Raw genomic sequence first — 24,862 nt, 5'->3', positions numbered from 1 at the left:
AGAAGAATAGACGGAGGAGTTAGAAGAATAGACGGAGGAGTTAGAATAGACGGAGGAGTTAGAATAGACAGAGGAGTTAGAAGAATAGACGGAGGAGTTAGAATAGACAGAGAAGTTAGAAGAATAGACAGAGAAGTTAGAAGAATAGACGGAGGAGTTAGAAGAATAGACGGAGGAGTTAGAAGAATAGACGGAGGAGTTAGAAGAATAGACGGAGGAGTTAGAAGAATAGACGGAGGAGTTAGAAGAATAGACGGAGGAGTTAGAATAGACAGAGGAGTTAGAAGAATAGACGGAGGAGTTAGAATAGACAGAGGAGTTAGAAGAATAGACGGAGGAGTTAGAATAGACAGAGGAGTTAGAAGAATAGACGGAGGAGTTAGAAGAATAGACGGAGGAGTTAGAAGAATAGACGGAGGAGTTAGAAGAATAGACGGAGGAGTTAGAATAGACAGAGGAGTTAGAAGAATAGACTGAGGAGTTAGAATAGACGGAGGAGTTAGAAGAATAGACGGAGGAGTTAGAATAGACGGAGGAGTTAGAATAGACGGAGGAGTTAGAATAGACGGAGGAGTTAGAATAGACGGAGGAGTTAGAAGAATAGACGGAGGAGTTAGAAGAATAGACGGAGGAGTTAGAAGAATAGACGGAGGAGTTAGAAGAATAGACGGAGGAGTTAGAAGAATAGACGGAGGAGTTAGAAGAATAGACTGAGGAGTTAGAATAGACAGAAGAAAAGCAGACAAACTACCCACTTATTTTAACACAGAGATGTGTCCTCCTAACCCAGGATATGACTGACTGTGGAACAACCCTGTTTGGATACAAATCATTTCTGTGCGATATGGTGAAACTACACCGTTAACGGGAACACTGGCAGAGAGACATTAGTCGCCGTGCCAGATAGCTTGATTAACTCCTATTTGGCACAGTGAAACCTCATTTAATTAAATACACTCGATTCATTTGGTCTCTGATTACAGCTGGTTCACCTCAAAAACATGGGCAATTAACCAGGTAAATTATCATAATTTCATAAAGGCTCAGTTGATGTGAATCACATCACAAACAGCATGTGGATGCCCCATAAGGGTGCATGCTCAGCCCCCTCCTGTACTCCCTGTTCACCCATGACTGCGTGGCCATACACGCCCCCAACTCAACCATCAAGTTTGCAGACGACACAACAGTAATAGGCCTGATTACCAACAATGACGAGACAGCCTACAGGGAGGAGGTGAGGGCCTTGGCGGTGTGGTGCCAGGGAAATAACCTCTCCCTAAAAGTCACCAAAACGTCACCAAAACGTCAACAAAACGAAGGAGCTGATCGTGGACTTCAGAAGACAGTAGAGGGAGCACGCCTCCATCCACATTGACGGGGCCGCAGTGGAAAAAAAGCTTAAAGTTCCTCGGTGTACACATCACTGACAATCAAAACATACCACGGCCTGTTCATCCCGCTTTCATCCAGAAGGCAAGGTCAATACTGGTGCATCAATGCTGGGACTGAGAGACAGAAAAACTGATTCTACCTCAAGGACATCAGACTGTTAAACAGTCACCACTAGCTGGCTACCGCCCAGTACCCTGCCCTGAACTTCATCATAGTCACTAGCTGGCTACCGCCCAGTACCCTGCCCTGAACTTCATCATAGTCACTAGCCGGCTACCACCCGGTTACTCAACCCTGCACCTTAGAGGCTGCCTATGTAGCGCCTATGTACATAGACATGGAATCACTGGTCACTTTAATAATATTTACATACTGTATTCTAGTCAATGCCATCCTATTCAACTATTGCTGTACATGTACTATTCTATCCTACGTATTCTACAGATATACTACATATTCTATCCACATACATGTCCATAATGTCTATACATCCCATCACATATACATACGAATATATACAGTGAATATATTTTTATACTCCGGACTCCAACATTGGTTGTCTTAATATGTATATATTTCTTAGCAAGGGACACAAGCATTTAGCTACAACCACAATAACATCTGCTAAATATGTGTATGCGACCAATAAAATGTGATTCTATTTCATTTTATTTGAAAGCAACGGTGTGGCAGATTACGCAGTCATAAGGTGATCAGTAAAATATGAAACAGCTGGGATGCAGGGAAGCACTCCACTGAGGGTTGGTCAGACGGTCAGAGAATGAGAAACAATGTTGTCTATGAGCCAACAGTGTGTTACATATGAAACGCTTGGGAGATTTAGAGAGTCTTACAGGGGGACTGGTGTGAACTAAGGACACCTACATCATTTGTTGGACTTGCGTCAATGTGTAATCTTTTCACAAGCAAAATCGAAAAATGGCATTAGAATATGGAAATGAAAAAATGCTATGCATTCCTAGCGCCTGGTGACCCCAACAAAATATGGCTTTGTTAATACATAGTAGTTAAAACAAGGACAGTTTGTCACTATATTTATGTGGTTCTTTATTGGTAAATGAGAATACTATTCTGTAAATCTGAATACTGTCGTCAAGGTTGCGAATGTCGTCAATGGCAGAGTGACAATTAGGCCATCTAGTACTTCATAAACAAGTAGGTTCTGTTCCTCTGGTCTGTTTGCTAGCCATGAGCTACATGCCAACAGTACCAATGTGCCAGAGGAACACCTACACCTGTGGCATGGTAATACGGCTGGGCTGAATGATATTGCTTTGACCTGCATGCTACCCAATACCTTTCTATAGTCAGGAGCTGAGATTGTAATTCTGAGGAGGACGGGTTGTTGTTCTTAACTTTGGTAGCTGATGGTAGATTCACAGTTATATTGCCTCATCTCTAGTCCCCACCTGTCCCCTTCCTCACACCTTCCTGTGTCTGCCTCCCTCCCTCAAGGTCTCCACGACAACACGTGAGCTGCCTACCACATATTTCATGACACGGTGTGCATGTTACAAACACCAACCCTCCCCTAGACACACGCCTATGACACATACACACTGACACACACTGACACACACTGACACACACACACACACACACACACACACACACACACACACTGACACACACACACACACACACACACACACACACACACACACACACACACACACACACACACTCCTGCAGCATGCATGGAGGGAGAGTGTTCCACCTACCACATCCCCACAGCCCCAGTCTCTCTCTGAAGGAAGGAGGATATCATCCCCACAGCCCCAGCCTCTCTCTGAAGGAAAGAGGATATCATCCCCACAGCCCCAGCCTCTCTCTGAAGGAAGGAAGATATCATCCCCACAGCCCCAGCCTCTCTCTGAAGGAAAGAGGATATCATCCCCACAGCCCCAGCCTCTCTCTGAAGGAAAGAGGATATCATCCCCACAGCCCCAGCCTCTCTCTGAAGGAAGGAGGATATCATCCCCACAGCCCCAGCCTCTCTCTGAAGGAAGGAGGATATCATCCCCACAGCCCCAGTCTCTCTCTGAAGGAAGGAGGATATCATCCCCACAGCCCCAGCCTCTCTCTGAAGGAAGGAGGATATCATCCCCACAGCCCCAGCCTCTCTCTGAAGGAAAGAGGATATCATCCCCACAGCCCCAGCATCTCTCTGAAGGAAGGAGGATATCATCCCCACGGCCCCAGCCTCTCTCTGAAGGAAGGAGGATATTATCCCCACAGCCCCAGCCTCTCTCTGATGGAGGGAGGATATCATCCCCACAGCCCCAGTCTCTCTCTGAAGGAAGGAGGATTTCATCCCTACAGCCCCAGCCTCTCTCTGAAGGAAGGAGGATATCATCCCCACAGCCCCAGCCTCTCTCTGAAGGAAGGAGGATATCATCCCCACAGCCCCAGCCTCTCTCTGAAGGAAGGATATCATCCCCACAGCCCCAGCCTCTCTCTGAAGGAAGGAGGCTATCATCCCCACAGCCCCAGACTCTCTCTGAAGGAAGGTGGATATCATCCCCACGGCCCCAGTCTCTCTCTGAAGGAAGGAGGATATCATCCCCACAGTCCCAGCCTCTCTCTGATGGAGGGAGGATATCATCCCCACAGCCCCAGCCTCTCTCTGAAGGAAGGAGGATTTCATCCCTACAGCCCCAGCCTCTCTCTGAAGGAAGGAGGATATCATCCCCACAGCCCCAGCCTCTCTCTGAAGGAAGGAGGATATCATCCCCACAGCCCCAGCCTCTCTCTGAAGGAAGGATATCATCCCCACAGCCCCAGCCTCTCTCTGAAGGAAGGAGGATATCATCCCCACAGCCCCAGCCTCTCTCTGAAGGAAAGAGGATATCATCCCCACAGCCCCAGCATCTCTCTGAAGGAAGGAGGATATCATCCCCACGGCCCCAGCCTCTCTCTGAAGGAAGGAGGATATTATCCCCACAGCCCCAGCCTCTCTCTGAAGGAAGGATATCATCCCCACAGCCCCAGCCTCTCTCTGAAGGAAGGAGGATATCATCCCCACAGCCCCAGCCTCTCTCTGAAGGAAGGAGGATATCATCCCCACAGCCCCGGACTCTCTCTGAAGGAAGGATATCCTCCCCACAGCCCCAGCCTCTCTCTGAAGGAAGGAGGCTATCATCCCCACAGCCCCAGACTCTCTCTGAAGGAAGGTGGATATCATCCCCACAGCCCCAACCTCTCTCTGAAGGGAGGATATCATCCGCACAGCCCCAGCCTCTCTCTGAAGGGAGGAGGATATCATCCCCACAGCCCCAGCGTCTCTCTGAAGGAAGGAGGATATCATCCCCACAGCCCCAGACTCTCTCTGAAGGAAAGAGGATGTCATCCCCACAGCCCCAGCCTCTCTCTGAAGGAAGGAGGATATCATCCCCACAGCCCCAGCCACTCTCTGAAGGGAGGATATCATCCGCAAAGCCCCAGCCTCTCTCTGAAGGGAGGATATCATCCCCACAGCCGCAGCCTCTCTCTGAAGGGAGGATATCATCCCCACAGCCCCAGCCTCTCTCTGAAGGGAGGATATCATCCCCACAGCCCCAGCCTCTCTCTGAAGGGAGGATATCATCCCCACAGCCCCAGCCTCTCTCTGAAGGATGATATCATCCCCACAGCCCCAGACTCTCTCTGAAGGAAGGATATCATCCCCACAGCCCCAGCCTCTCTCTGAAGGGAGGATATCATCCCCACAGCCCCAGACTTTCTCTGAAGGAAGGATATCATCCCCACAGCCCCAGCCTCTCTCTGAAGGAGGATATCATCCCCACAGCCCCAGCCTCTCTCTGAAGGGAGGATATCATCCGCACAGCCCCAGCCTCTCTCTGAAGGGAGGATATCATCCCCACAGCCCCAGCCTCTCTCTGAAGGAAGGAGGATATCATCCCCACAGCCCCAGCCTCTCTCTGAAGGAAGGAGGATATCATCCCCACAGCCCCAGCCTCTCTCTGAAGGAAGGATATCATCCCCACAGCCCCAGACTCTCTCTGAAGGAAGGATATCATCCCCACAGCCCCAGCCTCTCTCTGAAGGAAGGAGGACATCATCCCCACAGCCCCAGCCTCTCTCTGAAGGGAGGATATCATCCCCACAGCCCCAGACTCTCTCTGAAGGAAGGAGGATATCATCCCCACAGCCCCAGACTCTCTCTGAAGGGAGGATATCATCCCCACAGCCCCAGCCTCTCTCTGAAGGAGGATATCATCCCCACAGCCCCAGCCTCTCTCTGAAGGAAGGATATCATCCCCACAGCCCCAGCCTCTCTCTGAAGGAAGGTGGATATCATCCCCACAGCCCCAGCCTCTCTCTGAAGGAAGGAGGATATCATCCCCACAGCCCCAGTCTCTCTCTGAAGGAAGGTTGATATCATCCCCACAGCCCCAGACTCTCTCTGAAGGAAGGAGGATATCATCCCCACAGCCCCAGCATCTCTCTGAAGGAAGGAGGATATCATCCCCACAGCCCCAGCATCTCTCTGAAGGCAGGATATCATCCCCACAGCCCCAGCCTCTCTCTGAAGGGAGGATATCATCCGCACAGCCCCAGACTCTCTCTGAAGGGAGGATATCGTCCCCACAGCGCCAGGCTCTCTCTGAAGGAGGATATCATCCCCACAGCCCCAGACTCTCTCTGAAGGGAGGATATCATCCCCACAGCCCCAGCCTCTCTCTGAAGGAGGATATCATCCCCACAGCCCCAGCCTCTCTCTGAAGGAAGGTGGATATCATCCCCACAGCCCCAGCCTCTCTCTGAAGGAAGGAGGATATCATCCCCACAGCCCCAGTCTCTCTCTGAAGGAAGGAGGATATCATCCCCACAGCCCCAGACTCTCTCTGAAGGAAGGAGGATATCATCCCCACAGCCCCAGTCTCTCTCTGAAGGAAGGAGGATATCATCCCCACAGCCCCAGCCTCTCTCTGAAGGAAGGATATCATCCCCACAGCCCCAGCCTCTCTCTGAAGGAAGGATATCATCCCCACAGCCCCAGCCTCTCTCTGAAGGGAGGATATCATCCGCACAGCCCCAGACTCTCTCTGAAGGAAGGAGGATATCATCCCCACAGCCCCAGACTCTCTCTGAAGGAAGGACATCATCCCCACAGCCCCAGCCTCTCTCTGAAGGAAGGAGGATATCATCCCCACAGCCCCAGCCTCTCTCTGAAGGAAGGAGGATATCATCCCCACAGCCCCAGACTCTCTCTGAAGGAAGGAGGATATCATCCCCACAGCCCCAGCCTCTCTCTGAAGGAAGGAGGATATCATCCCCACAGTCCCAGCCTCTCTCTGAAGGAAGGAGGATATCATCCCCACAGCCCCAGCCTCTCTCTGAAGGAAGGATATCATCCCCACAGCCCCAGACTCTCTCTGAAGGAAGGAGGATATCATCCCCAGAGCCCCAGCCTCTCTCTGAAGGGAGGATATCATCCCCACAGCCCCAGGCTCTCTCTGAAGGAAGGATATCATCCCCACAGACCCAGTCTCTCTCTGAAGGAAGGAGGATATCATCCCCACAGCCCCAGACTCTCTCTGTAGGGAGGATATCATCCCCACAGCCCCAGTCTCTCTCTGAAGGAAGGAGGATATCATCCCCACAGCCCCAGCCTCTCTCTGAAGGAAGGTGGATATCATCCCCACAGCCCCAGCCTCTCTCTGAAGGAAAGAGGATATCATCCCCACAGCCCCAGCCTCTCTCTGAAGGAAGGAGGATATCATCCCCACAGCCCCAGCCTCTCTCTGAAGGCAGGATATCATCCCCACAGCCCCAGCCTCTCTCTGAAGGCAGGATATCATCCCCACAGCCCCAGCCTCTCTCTGAAGGAAAGAGGATATTACAGAGAGTTGAGCTGTAATGCCTTTCTCCTCCCATTATGAGGAAATTGGATTCCTAGGGTGGCAGTGTGCGAAACGAGTCGCACTTAGACGACACACACACACCATGCAAGACCATGCATAACACAAACCCCAAGCGGGCTCTCAGTAGCTCATTCTACCCCAGTAATCCCCCCTGACATTTCCCAATCAGACCCTCCTCGCTGCCAAGTGAGTGGCGAGCGCTGCTGTTTGCAGGGATAACACAGAGGGCGCTCATCCATTCCCCTGGCTCAGACACGGCTGTAATGGCCGCTCCACATAAGCAGACGGTTAAGTGTGAGAGATGACTGATGTCCACAGAGCAATGCCTCTCTGTATCGCTGTGGTGTACCTAGAGTCTGGAGCACCTCGTAATAACTGTAGGAAACATAGCTAAACCTCACAGTATCATTTACAGTATATATCTTTCTTGACGAATTGTAATGGAATGTTTGTCTTTTTCCTTTTTTTCCCCTCAGAGTTTTGGTAGTCAGTCTAGGAAATGTGCAAGAGTGAAGTAAAAATCTGCATCACAATTATTATTATTATTATTATTATTTAAATCTGCTAGCTTTGGTTCATACATGATGTCACTGGGGACTGACTGTTATAAAAATGCAGCAAATATTATATATATGTTTTTTAGATGCAACTTAACTTCACGATGAAATCCAATTCACATCTCTTCATTTGATCTTCATATTATATCACATCATTTCATCTTCTGAAGTGTAATTGGAAGATAACGCAAGGGATGGAAGCAGTCTGCAACACTGATATGAAAATTTGCCAAAACCCACAGAAAATATTAAATTAATGATAAGAGCCACATTTAATCCAGGTCTTGACTAAAGCATGTCACTTGTTATGAAGGACAACCATAATAATCCACTTGTTATTAAGGACAACCATAATAATCCACTTGTTATTAAGGATAACCAAAATACTCCACTTGTTATAAAGGATAACCATAATACTCCACTTGTTATTAAGGATAACCATAATAATCCACTTGTATTAGGGATAACCAGAATAATCCACTTGTATTAAGGATAACCAGAATACTCCACTTGTATTAAGGATAACCAGAATACTCCACTTGTTATTAAGGATAACCATAATAATCCACTTGTATTAAGGATAACCAGAATAATCAAATCAAATCAAATCAAATGTATTTATATAGCCCTTCGTACATCAGCTGAAATCTCAAAGTGCTGTACAGAAACCCAGCCTAAAACCCCAAACAGCAAGCAATGCATGTGAAAGAAGCACGGTGGCTAGGGAAAACTCCCTAGGAAAAATTCCCTAGAAAGGCCAAAAACCTAGGAAGAAACCTAGAGAGGAACCAGGCTATGAGGGGTGGCCAGTCCTCTTCTGGCTGTGCCGGGTGGATATTATAATAGAACATGGTCAAGATGTAATCCACTTGTATTAAGGATAACCAGAATAATCCACTTGAATAAAAATGAATTGACACAGTCTGAAATAATAACAAAGCCAACAATGTGCTGAGATCCTGGTTTAAATCAACACTAAACAGCGTTCTACTTACTAGAAGTGCAGGGAAACAAATTGACTTCGATCCAAGTTATGTGTTTGTGTAAGGTCATGAAGCCTGCTTCTGTTCTGTGTTGGCGTGAGAGACAAATGCTCATGTTACCCATGCTGAGCCCTCTAGCAGACCGTGTGAGATCTAAGGAAAGCATGCGCTCTGATATGGATTATAGACAGCATCAATCCTCCCAGAAAACAGCTGACTCGGCCACTAGACACTATGGCTTCTTTCACTGCACACAACGGGAAAAGCTAACTCCGAAAGTTTTGTACTCTCAACGACGCCAAGAGAAACTAAAAAGCATCCATGTTGGCTATTTGGCTTTTTTCAGACTGGGCCTAATCGACAAAGAGCCTTAAGATGTTTTGGGGGAGCAACTGTTTTGCTAGCGTGAGTATTAGACACTGACCTTTTCAAAGAGATTAGGATCGGTGCAGTTAGAAACCAGTTGGCATACTGAGGCTGTCCTTTTGCAAACAAGAGGTAAAGGTCAACTCTCAGACCTGTGAACTTATCTAAAGCCGTTCAAAACAAACCGATTCCTTCCCGTCCAGATGGAATACATCAATATGAAGCATGCATAATGGATAATGGGTGTGTATGTTGCAAATTAAAAACCTGTTGTTACAATGAATCAAATCAAAGTGTATTGGTCGCGTACACAGTTCAGCAGGTGTTATAGCGGTGCAGCGAAATACTTATGTTACAAGCTCCTAACAATGCAGTCAAATGTCAAACGGCTAAAATGTAAAGAAAAATACAAAACAAACGGAAGAAATCAACAATGGTGGGACAAATCCAATTAACAACCCAAATAGCACTGTAGATGTATCAAAATGCAATCTATACATATCTACACTGGGGAATTTACACGATATATACTAAGAATGATAGGTACAGCAGTACCCCCCCCCCCCCCAAGGTGTAGACCCCGGATGCACCTCACACAAAAAATAAACCCCAAAACAAAAAAGAATCCTAAACTAAAGGGAGGGAAGGGAGGGTGGCTACGGTCACCGACGGCTCCCGTGCTACACCTCCCCTCCCCAATCCTCCTCCTATGGAGGTGGCTCAGGCTCTGGCCTTAGTCCCCAACCTAACCTGTCCACCCCCGCTGAAGACCTCGGGCTGAAGCGCGTCGCTGGAGACCTCGGGCTGGAGGGCGACTCTGGGAGCTCCGGACTGGAGGGCGACTCTGGGAGCTCCGGACTGGAGGACGACTCTGGGAGCTCCGGACTGGAGGGCGACTCTGGGAGCTCCGGACTGGAGGGCGACTCTGGCTGCGCCGGTTCGGGACTGTAGGGCGACTCTGGCTGCGCCGGTTCCGGACTGTAGGGTGACTCTGGCTGCTCTGTCGGCTCCGGACTGTGGGCCGTCTCTGTCGGCTCCGGACTGTGGGCCGTCTCTGTCGGCTCCGGAATATGGGCCGTCTCTGTCGGCTACGGACTGTGGGCCGTCCCTGCCGGCTCCGGACTGTGGGCCGTCCCTGCTGGCTCCGGACTGTGGGCCGCTCTGCTGGCTCCGGACTGTGGGCCGTCTCTGCAGACTCCAAACTGTGAGCCATCTCTGGACGGGGCCCTGTTGCCGGACACTCTGGACGGGGCACTGTTGCCGGACACTCTGGACGGGGCACTGTTGCCGGACACTCTGGACGGGGCACTGTTGCCGGACACTCTGGATGGGGCACTGTTGCCGGACACTCTGGACAGGGTACTGTTGCTGGACACTCTGGACGGGGTACTGTTGCTGGACACTCTGGACGAGGCACTGTTGCCGGACACTCTGGATGAGGCACTGTTGCCGGAAGTCCTGGACAGGGAATGCGCACTGGAAGCCTGATGCATGGGGCTGGTACTGGAGGTACCAGACTGGAGACACGCACCCCAAGGCTAGTGCGAGGAGCAGGAGCAGGACGAGCTGGACTGGGCTGATGCACTGGAGGCCTGGTGCGTGGGGCTGGTACTGGAGGTACCAGACTGGAGACACGCACCCCAAGGCTAGTGCAAGGAGCGGGAACAGGACGTACTGGACTGGGCTGACGCACTGGAGGCCTGGTGCATGGTGCTGGCTTTGGAGGCGCCAGACTGAAAACACGCACCTCAGGGCTAGTGCGAGGAGCAGGAGCAGGACGAACTGGACTAGGCTGACGCACTGGAGGCCTGGTGCGTGGTGCTGGCTTTGGAGGCGCCAGACTGGAGTCATGCACCTCAGGGCTAGGGCGAGGAGCGGGAGCGGTTCTGTAACGGCCGTTGAAGGGCGCAGCGGGTTGAGTGCTCATTTTTAACTTTTATTGAACACGTAAACAAAACAAGAAACGAACGACAGTTTAACAGTTCCGTCAGGTACAAAACACTAGACTGAAAACAACCACCCACAAACACAAGCTGAAAAACCTCTACTAAATAGGACCTCCAATCAGAGGCAACAAGAAACAGCTGCCTCCAATTGAAGGTCAAACAAAAACCCTAAATATAGAAATAGAAAAACTAGACACGGACATAGAAATATACTAACATAGAACATATACCAAAACCCCCGAAACACATAAAACAAACACCCTCTGCCACGCCCTGACCAAACTACAATAACAAACAACCTCTTTTACTGGTCAGGACGTGACACATCTATCTACACACAATACCCCGTAACGACAAAGCAAAAACAGTAATTTTCTTCTTTTTTTTATTTTTCTTTTTTTACAAATGTACACAGCAATTACAGCCTCAAGTCCTCTTGGGTATGACACTACCAGCTTGGCACACCTGTATTTGGGGAGTTTCTCCCATTCTTCTCTGCAGATCCTCTCAAGCGCTGTCAGGTTGGATGGAAAGCGTTGCTGCACAGCTATATTCAGGTCAGAGATGTTAGTTTGGGTTCAAGTTTCTGGCTGGGCCACTCAAGGACATTCAGAGACTTGGCCCGAAGTCACTCATGCATTGTCTTGGCTGTGTGCTTAGGGTCGTTGTCCTGTTAGAAGGTGAACCTTCGCACCAGTCTGAGGTCCTGAGCACTCTCAAGCAGGTTTACATCAAGGATCTCTCAAGCAGGTTTACATCAAGGATCTCTCAAGCAGGTTTACATCAAGGATCTCTCAAGCAGGTTTACATCAAGGATCTCTCTGTACTTTGCTCCGTTTATATTTCCCTCGATCCTGACTAGTCTTCCAGCCACCACCATGCTTCACCGTAGGGATGGTGCTAGGTTTCCTCCAGACGTGACGCTTGGCATTCAGGCCAAAGAGTTCAATCTTGGTTTCATCAGACCAGAGAATATTGTTTCTCATGGTCTGAGTGTCCTTTAAGTGCCTTTTGGTAAACTTCAAGCAAGCTTTCATGTGCCTTTACTGAGGATTGTTTTCCGTCTGGCCACTCTACCATAAAGGCCTGATTGGTGGAGTGCTGCAGAGATGGTTGTCCTTGTTGAAAGTTCTACCATATCCACAGAGGAACTCTGGAGCTCTGTCAGAGTGACCATCGGGTTCTTAGTCACCTCCCTGACAAAGGCCCTTCTCCCCCGATTTCTCAGTTTGGTTGGGCGGCCAGTATTAGGAAGAGTCTTGGTGGCTCCAAACTTCTTCCATTTAAGAATGATGGAGGCCACTGTGTTCTTGGGGACCTTCAATGCTGCAGAAATATTTTGGTACCCTTCCCCAAGCCTGTGACTCGACACAATCCTGTTTCGGAGCTCTACGGACAATTCCTTCGACATCATGACTTGGTTTTTGCTCTGACATGCACTGTCAACTGTGTGACCTTATATAGACGTGTGTGCCTTTCCAAATCATGTTCAATCAGTTGAATTTACCACAGATGGACTCCAATCAAGTTGTAGAAACATCTCAAGGATGATCAATGGAAACAAGATGCACCTGAGTTCAAATTCAAGTCTCATAGCAAAGGGTCTGAATACTTATAAAAACCTGTTTTCGCTTTGTTATTGTTGGGTGTTGTGTATAGATTGATGAGCCCCCCAAAAATAATTGAATTCATTTCAGAATAAGGCTGTAACGTAACAAAATGTGGAAAAAGGGAAGGGGTCTGAATACTTTCCTGAATGCACATTATATCAGAGTGAGCTACAAATCTAGCACGAGCACTTCAGTACCTAACTATTTGAGCAGCTTTCTGTTCAACACTTGGGATATACAATAATACTATGAGTATGTGAGTCAAATTGGCTATTGAGAAAACAAGTAGCAAAAGAGAAGAGCATCAAGGGAACCTTTAAGTATCCTTTAAAGTTGCCCTTAAATCGACTATTTAATCATAAAACATAAAATAACACATTTATAGTTTCTACACATTCTCCTTTGATGCTAGCTAGCTGTCTAACCCTTAATGTCAAGACTGGTAGCTAACACATTAAACCCAGAGGGCGTGCCATCAAAATTACATTTGCATGATTTACCCATAGTGCAGCTTCACATTTTCCAACCATGCTCAGGAGAGTTTTAAAATAAGATAAACCGATACGTGATAAATAATTTAAAAGCACAATCAATATTTAAACGATGGACCCTTGTTGTAAGAGAGCAGATGAGGGCTGTTTAATTAAGACATTGTGGGATAAAAGTAATGGAATTCTAATGAGAACAACAATGATTTTCAGGCTATACGGCAAAGCTGTTTATCCATCTATCCAACTAAAGACACAGGAAACTCACACACAGACAGACAGACAGACAGACACCTGCACATGTGCGCTCACACTCACACACATTAATGAGCCCAGTAATGATCCAATAATCTCACTGATATGCCATCAATGTTTGCAATGCACACAGGTGACTTCTCAATGACGTGTAGCAAATCAGAATGTTAATCGTGATGTCTGTTGTTGCGAGATTTTCATGTTTGTTTCAGTGTCATTGCCTCTATGATTCTAGGCTGCTAACACCAGCTATAAATAAAACAAAAATGTATTTCAGTGCGATCAACACACAACTTTGCCTGTAGCACTCTGTGATGCAGTAGCGATGGTAACCTTGGTCGTAAGTAGCTGGGGATATTTTTTTTCGGGCACTTTTTACGAGTGCGCATTTATATCGTTGTTAATAATTTAGAGGTTCTGTGAGTCATGTGTTTGTTAGCGGATGCAAACAGTTTAATAGCTGAGTCACATCATAATAAACTTCATAAAAGTCATAAAAACATTCAGTCAAAAGAAAAGGGACTTGAGTATGGAGGACAGACGGGTGAGGGATTATTACTAAAAAACACTAAAAAACATTGGACTATTTAGTAAACAACGAACATGTACCAGATGGCAGTCACATTCAATATGGAACAACTGGTGGCTCTGAAGAGGCAAGTACACCTATACATTCCGTTAAGTGTCATCTCATCTCGCTTTCAACAATCTTAATTACGTTAATTAACAAGGCCGTCGCCCATCACACCACATCTGTTTGACAGTGCACTGTGGCTAACTCAGCTGCTAGCATTAGGACATGTTAATGAGCTATGTTATGCTAATATTGTGTTTGTTTGCCTGACCTCCGTGCTGGTAGCGGTGCGTGGGGACTGCCAACAGCTGCATACTAATACTGCAGGGAGTCCACTTCCCTAATCATGAGAGAGAGAGAGAAAGAGAGGGTGGAGGAGAGAGAGAGGGAGGGTGGAGAGAGAGGGTGGGTGGAAAGAGAAAGAGGGTGGGTGTGGGTGGGTGGAGAGAGAGGATGGATGCAGGAGGAGGAGGAGAATAGGGTGGACTAAACAGCAGGACTCTGCCAGGTTGTTAATTGGACCTGACCATTAGGAATGCACACAGCCATGACAGATGACATTAAACACCGCACCACAGCAGTGTAACGTTGCACAACCCAGTCTGTAGCATAAACACTCCTTATGATAAAACAGGCTGGTGGCTGCGAGGCCACGCCTCTCTACAACTCTAAACACATATTTAAGGTTGTTACACGTTTAATCCAGTTAAATGCAGCAATGCAAAACAGAATATCAACAAACTCAAAATACTTCAGGAGTAACTTCAAAGTGGTGCGTGCCACTGTAGATTTACAGAGAAACATTTACAGTTAGCTACTGTAAAGAGCAATGCATTAAGGGCACACTGCTGTAAAATTATTTGACACTATTTTTACAGTAAGGTACTGTATTACCTGTTTTGCTGTATTTGTTACAGCAGCATAATTTGAATTATGGTGCATTGTGGGAAAATGTTGTGGGTGACTAAATAATCTCTGGCTCATTAACATATTTTGAGGCGTGCCTCTTAAGAGGCTTTATTTGTTTCACCTGTTTGTGAAAATGCTGTACCCAACAGAATACAGTACCATACCATATTTTTGAAAACTAGAAACCTTTACCTCTAAATCTACAGTAATTTACTAGCTACTGTGCTGCCAGTAATTTACTGTAATTCAGTACCACCACACAGAATACAGTACAATACCATATTTTTGAAAACTGAAAACCTTTACCTTTAAATCTAATGTAATTTACTGGCTACTGTGCTGCCAGTAATTTACTGTAATTCATTACCACCCAACATAATACAGTACCATACTGTATTTTTTGGAGCGCCAAAAACTGTTTGAACACTAGTGGGTGCATGTTTTTTTCTTCTGGCTCATTAACATATTTTGAGGTGTGTGTTGTAAGAGGCTATATTTGTTGCAGCTGTTAGTGAGTGCTGTACTAATTTAACTGAAACGTGGCAGTAGTTCCATAACAATTTAATGTGTATCGGGGACAAATCAGAGTGGCAGCAAGTCTCAACTCTTTAATGGTTGAGTTTTTAGCCATGTCCTTTTGCCCTGTAGTCACTGCCAGTTTAGAAGCCTTTGTTTAAGCCTCTAGAAGTGCAAGTGAATTACAAATATTCATTGGTATGCTGTAATATATAATTACTATTCACTGTTAGCAATTGCTGTGATTTTATTGCAATGGCTTCTGTGCTGCCAGTAATTACTGTAAAAACAATAGGACATGTTTTACAGTGTGTGTCCACGTGTGTGTGTTCCATGTGTGTGTCCACGTGTGTGTGTGTGTGTGTTCTATGTGTGTGTGTGGTGGGCTCATTAATCTGGCCTTGCCCATTATTTTTCCACAGAGAGACTAATCACACGGCTGTGATGCGCGCCAGGGGGTTAGGCCGGTACAACCCATCCTTCCATCCATGCCTGCCTGGGACACACACAGCTAGGCAGGCAGCACTCTGTCTCCCCCCTTGCTCTCTGCTCCAACCCAATGAGGGTCATGGAGAAGATGGAGCTTCCCCACTATTTAACTGTGACTCATATCATGACTATCGCAGCACATCTAGTACCTAGTTACACTCCCTTCCTTTTCCCCGCCCTGCTCCACTAACCTGTATGCCAGGGACAGAGCACGGCGATTGCCTTTATATAGCATGACCATTGCTTAGCAGGCAGGCTCTGGCACAATGTTCACGTTCGTTAAGTCATCCTATTAGGATCTTTTAATCGTCTACCTCTACAGGTAATCTGATGATCATGATTGACAGGTACTGGCATGCAAAACTGCAGCTGTTCTTGTTCTCATTTCTATTGTTAGACTTCTCTTATTCAGCAGGCATTTATGCTCAAAGGTATACGGTGTAAAAGTAATCAAATGGCTGACATGTTGTTTCTATGCAATAGCCTTGTGTGTGTGTACTGTGTAATAACGAATAAACAATCGAATGCAGGGTTTTTCCGCTTTCAATTGCTTGCAGGGCACAGGGCTGCTTACTTCACAGACACGGTGTAAAAGCCCATCTTGCCTTGGATGCTGCGTTTTCCTCATTATTTTTCATGCACTAGTCTTACTCAGGAAGGGCAGATCAAAAAAGCTAATTCACACATCCACGGAGGTAAGCAGAAAACGAGACAGTGGTTGCTGTGATCGTCAAAATGACAAACTCAGAAGTGGTTACGCTGGTGGTTGATTTAGTGAAAATCACTGCGGCTTCATTAAGTGTTTTTATAAGATAAGCGGCGTGGAAGGAAAGGTTTTGGTGGGCATCTTCCCAGTTAGTTCCACTCAGAGGGGGAATCCACTGGTGTCACTTGCCAGATAGAGCTTCTGCCAGCCAGCCAACCTCACGTCACTTTACGCACACTAAACAAATATAATCTATAATATCAAGCTCTTCGTCAGCCCTATGCAAATTCATGGTCATTGATGTTCAGAATCAACCCACCTCATACACTTATTAAAATCTCCACAGATTCCCAAATGTTCTTGTCTTAGAAGTTCAACGACAGAGCTTCAGATACAAGACAAACGTTTCTATCATCCAATCAGGTGATCCAATAACCTTTCACCGCAGCTCAAGGATTCCACACTCTTACATTGTAACGCCATTATACATTAGGCTACATTATATGCCACGTTCTAAACTGAACAGTTGATAAATGCTGAATATTACATAAAAATGTCTGCAACACATAGATTGGTTGAAATGGACAGTGTAACAGGACAGTGAATTATTGATGTACACTGATTGATTGGCATAGCACAGGGACCTGAGTCCACTGATACTGAGTTAAATGGGTCATTGGTTCCTGAGAGGCCCACAGACGGAGTAGGGAGGGATATAGGGAGGGGGAGGCATTATTTTGTGGACTGTAAGTTGACTAGTATGTGGCGTTTTATTAGGATCCCCATTAGCTGTTGTGAAAGCAGCAGCTACTCTTCCTGGGGTCCACACAAAACATGAAAAATAAAATACTACAGAACATGACTAGACAAGAACAGAACTACATACATTTTAAAAAACAGACCACATAGTCTACATAAACTCAGCAAAACAAGAAACGTCCCTTTTTCAGGACCCTGTCTTTCAAAGATAATTCGTAAAAATCCAAATAACTTCACAGATCTTCATTGTAAAGGGTTTAAACCCTGTTTCCCATGCTTGTTCAATGAACCATAAACAATTAATGAACATGCACCTCTGGAACGGTCGTTAAGACACTAACAGCTTACAGACGGTAGGCAATTAAGGTCACAGTTATGAAAACTTAGGACACTAAAGAGGCCTTTTTATTGACTCTGAAAAACACCAAAAGAAAGATGCCCAGGGTCCCTGCTCATCTGCATGAACGTGCCTTAGACATGCTGCAAGGAGGCATGAGGACTGCACATGTGGCCAGGGCAATAAATTGCAATGTCCGTACTGTGAGACGCCTAAGACAGCGCTACAGGGAGACAGGACGGACAGCTGATCGTCCTCTCAGTGGCAGACCACGTGTAACAACACCTGCACAGGATTGGTACATCCGAACATCACACCTGCGGGACAGGTACAGGATGGCAACAACAACTGCCCGAGTTACACCAGGAACGCACAATCCCACCATCAGTGCTCAGACTGTCCGTAATAGGCTGAGAGAGGCTGGACTGAGGGCTTGTAGGCAGGTCCTCACCAGACATCACCGGCAACAACGTCGCCTATGGGCACAAACCCACCGTCGCTGAATCAGACAGGACTGGCAAAAAGTGCTCTTCACTGACGAGTCGCGGTTTTGTCTCACCAGGGGTGATGGTCAGATTTGCGTTTATTGTCGAAGGAATGAGCGTTACACCGAGGCCTATACTCTGGAGCGGGATTGATTTGGAGGTGGAGGGTCCGTCATGGTCTGGGGCGGTGTGTCACAGCATCATCGGACTGAGCTTGTTGTCATTGCAGGCAATCTCAACACTGTGCGTTACAGGGAAGACATCCTTCTTCCTGTGGTTCCCTTCCTGCAGGCTCATCCTGACATGACCCTCCAGCATGACAATGCCACCAGCCATACTGCTCGTTCTGTGCGTGATTTCCTGCAAGACAGGAATGTCAGTGTTCTGCCATGGCCAGCGAAGAGCCCGGATCTCAATCCCATTGAGCACGTCTGGGACCTGTTGGATCGGAGGGTGAGGTCTAGGGCCATTCCCCCCAGAAATGTCCGGGAACTTGCAGGTGCCTTGGTGGAAGAGTGGGGTAACATCTCACAGCAAGACCTGGCAAATCTGGTGCAGTCTATGAGGAGATGCACTGCAGTACTTAATGCAGCTGGTGGCCACACCAGATACTGACTGTTACTTTTGATTTTGACCCCCCCCCCTTTGTTCAGGGGCACATTATTCAATTTCTGATAGTCACATGTCTGTGGAACTTGTTTAGTTTATGTCTCAGTTGTTGAATCTTGTTAAGTTCATACAAATATTTACACATGTTAAGTTTGCTGAAAATAAACGCAGTTGACAGTGAGAGGACGTTTCTTTTTTTGTTGAGTTTATCAATACATACACACAATACATACACACAAACTATCTAGGTGAAATAGGGGAGAGGCGTTGTGCCGTGAGGTGTTGCTTTCTCTGTTTTCTGAAACCAGCTTTGCTGTTCATTTGAGTAATATGAGATGGAAGGGAGTTCCATGCAATAATGCATTTATATAGGGGAGTAGAAGGAGAGAGGGATGGCTGGAGAGAAAGAGACTAGGGGTGCAGATTGTTGAGACCTGGCTGTGGAGGGGGACCAAACACCTGGCTAATGTCTCCACAGGCTCTAATTAACAACTGATCCAGGCAGTGCTGCCTGCTAGGTGGCCTGTTACCAAGAGCCACCGTTATTCCCCCGCCTGCCAGAGAGCCTATATCACCGGCGACCTTCTACCGCTGTGTAGGACATGGCATCCATTTAATCCCCCATCCAAGGCTTTTCATTGGCCATGTTTCTGGCTCTGTAGCCTTGATCAATCAACAGATAAGGTTGGCTTGTTAAAGAGCTGGTTTACACACACATCCCCCCACCAGATTACAACACAGCTCTACTCCCCTGGCAACAGGGAACTGGACCAAGTTAAGAGACCTACATGGTTTGGGAGTGTGCACACAACATACTGTATATATAAAGCATGTCGAGATGTTGAGAACTTTACATGGACTTCATGGGTCTCAAATGCACTTGATATTCGGTATTGATAATGATTCGATGTGGTGGGGTGAAAAATCATTGTTGCACAAATGGCTTTCACACACACACACACACACACACACACACACACACACACACACACACACAAATGAGGGTTTCTCAAGGTTCTTTGGGAAGGGTGATGGTTCTCTTTAAGTGATAATTAAAATGTAGGGGAGGTGGCTCATTAGAATATTTTGGGGTGTGGTTTGCGCACAGCTCTTTTTGTGCAACCGTGGGTGAGAGTGTCATTCCAGTTTAATTAATGTGTTGTGTTATGTCATTACATATTATCTAGGAATATGACCAGTGATGGTGTCTTGTGGAAGACTCATGTATGGCCTTTTGTCAATTGAGACCAGTTACCTAAATCAGTAGTTCTCTACTCAGGGACCCCAGCCATTCCAGAGCTAACACAACTGATTCAACTTGCTAATAAAACCTATGGAATTATAATAACGCTATTAAACTAAAATAAAAACCTGTATGGTTCCACAAAGAACCTTTAAGATTGAGAAAGGTTCTTTACAGAACCATTCTCTATAAAGGTTCTATATAGCCCCTGAAAGTGTTGTGACCATAGCGGAATTCGTTTTTTGAAACCTTTTTTTAATGGTTCTTTATACAACAGTGGTCACCAACCTTTTCTGAGTCAAGATCCCTTTCGCCTGGCATGCCTATATTGTTCTTCTCAGACCATATTATATTTAAAAACTTGAGCTTTGATAACAAAATAGATCAGTTGGTGTAGCACTTGCAAGGCACAGCTGAGCCTAAATTGAAAGGATTTGCAAATAATTCGCTTTTTTTATTTTGTGCTTTAAAGACAACTGGGAAATCATGACATCCGTGATCTTCAGGTCGGAAAGTCGGAGCTCTAGAAAGATGCCAGAGTTTCCGATTTGGAATTTCGAGTTTGATGACTGTTCAAAAAAATGTTTACAGTCGGATCTCGTTTTTTCCGAGTTCCCAGTTGTCTTGAACGCACTGAAGTCAGAAGTCTGAGATTTCCGAGTTCCCAGTTGTTTTGAGCACGGCATTAGTCTCAGTGGAGGGAGGGAGAGAGCAGCAGAAGGTCCGCCTCACGGTCCCTGCTCTCTCCTTCCTTTCCACCGGTGAGACTGAGGGGACACTGTCTCCACCTGATGGCAAAACTCGAGTCACACCGCGCCTGCCTCTTCCACAAATTCATGTTGTTCCTATGATCAGAGAATGTGAAATATTCCTTGATATTAAAATAGACACGACACTAATAATAATACAATGCAGGGCTATCGATACACGTGTCTACTCATTCATTGCAGCTGCAGCACGAGTGGATATAGGGAGAATGCACATTTGATGTTTTGTAATAGTGTTGAATGAAAACAGTGTTGAAAGTGCTGAATAAAACTTAAACATGAATTCACTCATAAAAACAGCAGCTCTTTGCTGTATTCTTTGACAGTCTCTTTGTGGTCATGGTTTTAAGAGTTATTAAATCTTACGTAGACTAGTATTAAACTTTGCTGTGGCCGGGGTCGTGGATGCTCTAGAGGTATGCTGATTTAAGCTATCCAATTGGCCAGCGTAGTAGCCACACTCGATTTAGCCACAGATCTCCCGGTCCGCCAGGCGGAGTTTGTCTTTTCAGATAAATTAAATGGTTAAAAATGGGAACACTTGCCTCCCGAGTGGCGCAGTGGTCTAAGGCACTAGAGATTCTGGGTTCGAGTCCAGGCTCTGTTGCAGCCGGCCGCGACCGGGAGGTCCATGGGGCGGCGCACAATTGGCCCGGCGTCGTCCGGGTTAGGGGAGGGTTTGGCCGGCAGGGATTTCCATGTCTCATCGCACACTAGCGACTCTTGTGGCGGGCCGGGCTCAGTGCACGCTGACCAGGTCGCCAGGTTTACGGTGTTTCCTCCGACACATTGGTGCGGCTGGCTTCCGGGTTGGATAGGCGTTGTGTCAAGAAGCAGTGCAACTTGGTTGGGTTGTGTTTCGGAGGACGCATGGCTCTCGAACTTCGCCTCTCCCGAGTCTGTATGGGAGTTGCAGTGATGAGACAAGACTGTAACTACTGCCAATTGGATACCACGAAATTGGGGAGAAAAAAAGGGGTGAAAAATAAAAAATAAAAATGGGAATACTTTGCCGGGTATGCAGGGCTTCTGAATCAACTGCACCTACCGCCAACAGTGCAACACACAAAAAAACCACAAGCCTTTATCATTGGCTTTCCTACATAATTCGACTGGTTGGTGACCACTGTTATAGAACCATTTAGAACCTTATGAGCATGGTTATTCATAGAACCTCAAAGTGGGCTAGGTTCCATATAGCACCAAAAAGGGGCCCACTGTGGTTACAAGCCAAAATAACCCTTATTTGGCAGTATATAGAACCACTTGTTTTTAGCATGCATGCCCTCACTATCTTTTTTCTTTTCTTTATGGAAATCAATAATAGCAATTTAGTAAGCCAGAGCTCCAGCATGCTGATCTATCTCGAGTCAATGCCAGGGGATCTGAATTAATTAGCCCCTTATGTCATATATGTACAATACTTAATTCAATAAAAGTGCTATAATTCATGCAGAGCAAGTGCACTTCACCCTTTGAGAAAACAAAAGTGTGTAGTGGTACAGTACATTTGCTGCGCTACACACTCTAGCTGTGAGCTATTATGAATATTCATTAAACACTAGCAATGAAAGCTTAACTGACAGTTTCCATATCGCCTCTAACCCCTTCAGAAAATACATCAACAGTTTAGCATTCTCTTAAATACCTAAACATCTCCACAAAGAGGCATTAATGAAGAGTGTTTAATGTTTTTTCAGTATTTTTTCAAATTTGTACAGAGAAGAAGAAAACCTGTGCTCTGACCATATGACCTCATAAAAGAGGAAAACCTGTGCTCTGACCATATGACCTCATAAAAGAGGAAAACCTGTGCTCTGACCATATGACCTCATAAAAGAGGAAAGCCTGTGCTCTGACCATATGACCTCGTAAAAGAGGAAAACCTGTGCTCTGACCATCTGACCTCATAAAAGAGGAAAACCTGTGCTCTGACCATATGACCTCATAAAAGAGGAAAACCTGTGCTCTGACCATATGACCCCATAAAAGAGGAAAACCTGTGCTCTGACCATATGACCTCATAAAAGAGGAAAACCTGTGCTCTGACCATATGACCTCGTAAAAGAGGAAAGCCTGTGCTCTGACCATATGACCTCATAAAAGAGGAAAGCCTGTGCTCTGACCATATGACCTCGTAAAAGAGGAAAACCTGTGCTCTGACCATATGACCTCATAAAAGACGAAAACCTGTGCTCTGACCATCTGACCTCATAAAAGAGGAAAACCTGTGCTCTGACCATTTGACCCCATAAAAGAGGAAAACCTGTGCTCTGACCATATGACCTCATAAAAGAGGAAAACCTGTGCTCTGACCATATGACCTCGTAAAAGAGGAAAGCCTGTGCTCTGACCATATGACCTCGTAAAAGAGGAAAACCTGTACTCTGACCATATGACCTCGTAAAAGAGGAAAACCTGTGCTCTGACCATCTGACCTCATAAAAGAGGAAAACCTGTGCTCTGACCATATGACCTCATAAAAGAGGAAAGCCTGTGCTCTGACCATATAATCTCATAAAAGAGGAAAGCCTGTGCTCTGACCTATGACCTCATAAAAGCAAAAAGCACTGTCATAGGCTACATCATTTGACATGTCGACCAGTGTCCGCGGCTCCACTTTGATCAAATAATAGTCTACCTGACAGTCCTGTCCTTGTAGAGTACCTGTATTCCTCCTGGGTGAAAACTGGTATGATGGAGGGTTGCAGGACAGTGATAACCACCAGGGTCTTGTTGACTTTCATTGGCTCCCCGTCGTCATAGGCAACAATAACCATCTGAAGAGGGAAATAAAATCAATTTGATGAATAGATGAAGTGGAACATGGGGTGTCACTCAAAAGCCCCCCTCAAATCAGTAATTGTAGATGGGTATGTACTCACACTAAACACTAGATTGGGCTCTTCATTGAGGTTGACTCGTGTGATGACGCTGCCTGTGATTTCATCCACGTCAAAGATGCTGCCACTGTAAGGGTCCTCATCCAGGTCCAGTCTGTAACGTACATGGCTGGCAGGGGTGCCCTGTGAACAGGAAAACACACCTCCTGTTCATTTATCTGCAATGACAGGACGATCATAACCAAATGCATAAGGACTATCTACCCAAAGCTCTAAGGCAGGGAGGCGGCGACTCAGTTGGGTGTCTAGATCATTTCGGGCGGTGAAGTGAGGGGGAACGAGAGCCTCCAGGGGAGCGAAACCCCCCCCCCCCCGGTGGCAGTGACATCTCAAACAAATCCATTCTCCAACAGCATGAATGCCACAGGAAATGGAACCTGATGAACGGGGGCTTAGTGTGAAATCTGCTCAATAAATCATTCAAAGGTAGTGCACTATATAGGTAAAAGGGTGCTAACTGGAGCACAGCCTGCTGGGATATCTAGTGAGGCATGATGCATGCTCCATTGTGACTCAAACATAAACCTTAATCATAATTTGTCTTATCGCATTCCTGTGAATTTATCTCCTTCTGTGTTTCTGTGTTTCACACAATATGCCAATGTGTTTTTCTCGGTTTCCTCTGAACTCTAATATTTTCTCTGCACTTTAATCTCTCTCTCTCTCTCTCTCTCTCTCTCTCTCGTTAAAAAAAAAATCTCCTAGTTGATTTTCCATGATCAAATAGCTTCTTGAGACGCTAAGACCCTGCTTGTGCCCAGTAGCTTAGCTGGCAGCAAAGACCAAGATTAGTCTTCCCAGTCAATAGCCAGTCATGAGCAGGCTTGCAGTGTCTTCCTTTATTTGAATAGAGAGAAAGCTACACTTTCAACAATAGATTTTTCTTTAGCTTCCTCAACTTTCACAGTGTGTGATCATAACATTTAGTGACAAAGCAACTACTCTGCTTATCAGATTGATTAAAGGGGGAGGGGTTCTCTCTAGGGTGGGGTATTCAATAATACCAGCATAATGAATGCTGATTGTGTAGCTTGTTCATGGGATCGTGTTAATTGCGTATCGCATATAAAACATTAT

The 24,862-nt window shown here is 46.3% G+C and overlaps 1 protein-coding gene across 4 annotated transcripts in view; it reads right to left on the bottom strand.

Annotated features, from left to right (window-relative positions):
• Window positions 1-24,862, bottom strand: part of LOC115156999 (protocadherin-15) — a 329,145-nt gene that overhangs the window by 46,187 nt on the left and 258,096 nt on the right. For all 4 annotated transcript variants that reach the window (XR_003868374.1, XM_029704842.1, XM_029704851.1 and 1 more), the window contains exons 23-24: window positions 23,768-23,908; window positions 23,550-23,662 (exon numbers count right to left, since the gene is read on the bottom strand). Coding sequence is in view for 3 of the 4 variants with exons in the window: in XM_029704842.1 (XP_029560702.1) it covers window positions 23,550-23,662; window positions 23,768-23,908 (254 nt within the window). In the remaining variant the exon portion in view is untranslated. The remainder of the gene's footprint in view (window positions 1-23,549; window positions 23,663-23,767; window positions 23,909-24,862) is intronic.

This window comes from Salmo trutta, chromosome 2, assembly GCF_901001165.1.
Source record: "Salmo trutta chromosome 2, fSalTru1.1, whole genome shotgun sequence".
Taxonomy (NCBI): Eukaryota; Metazoa; Chordata; class Actinopteri; order Salmoniformes; family Salmonidae; genus Salmo; species Salmo trutta.
This window is presented reverse-complemented; position numbering and strand designations above follow the sequence as displayed.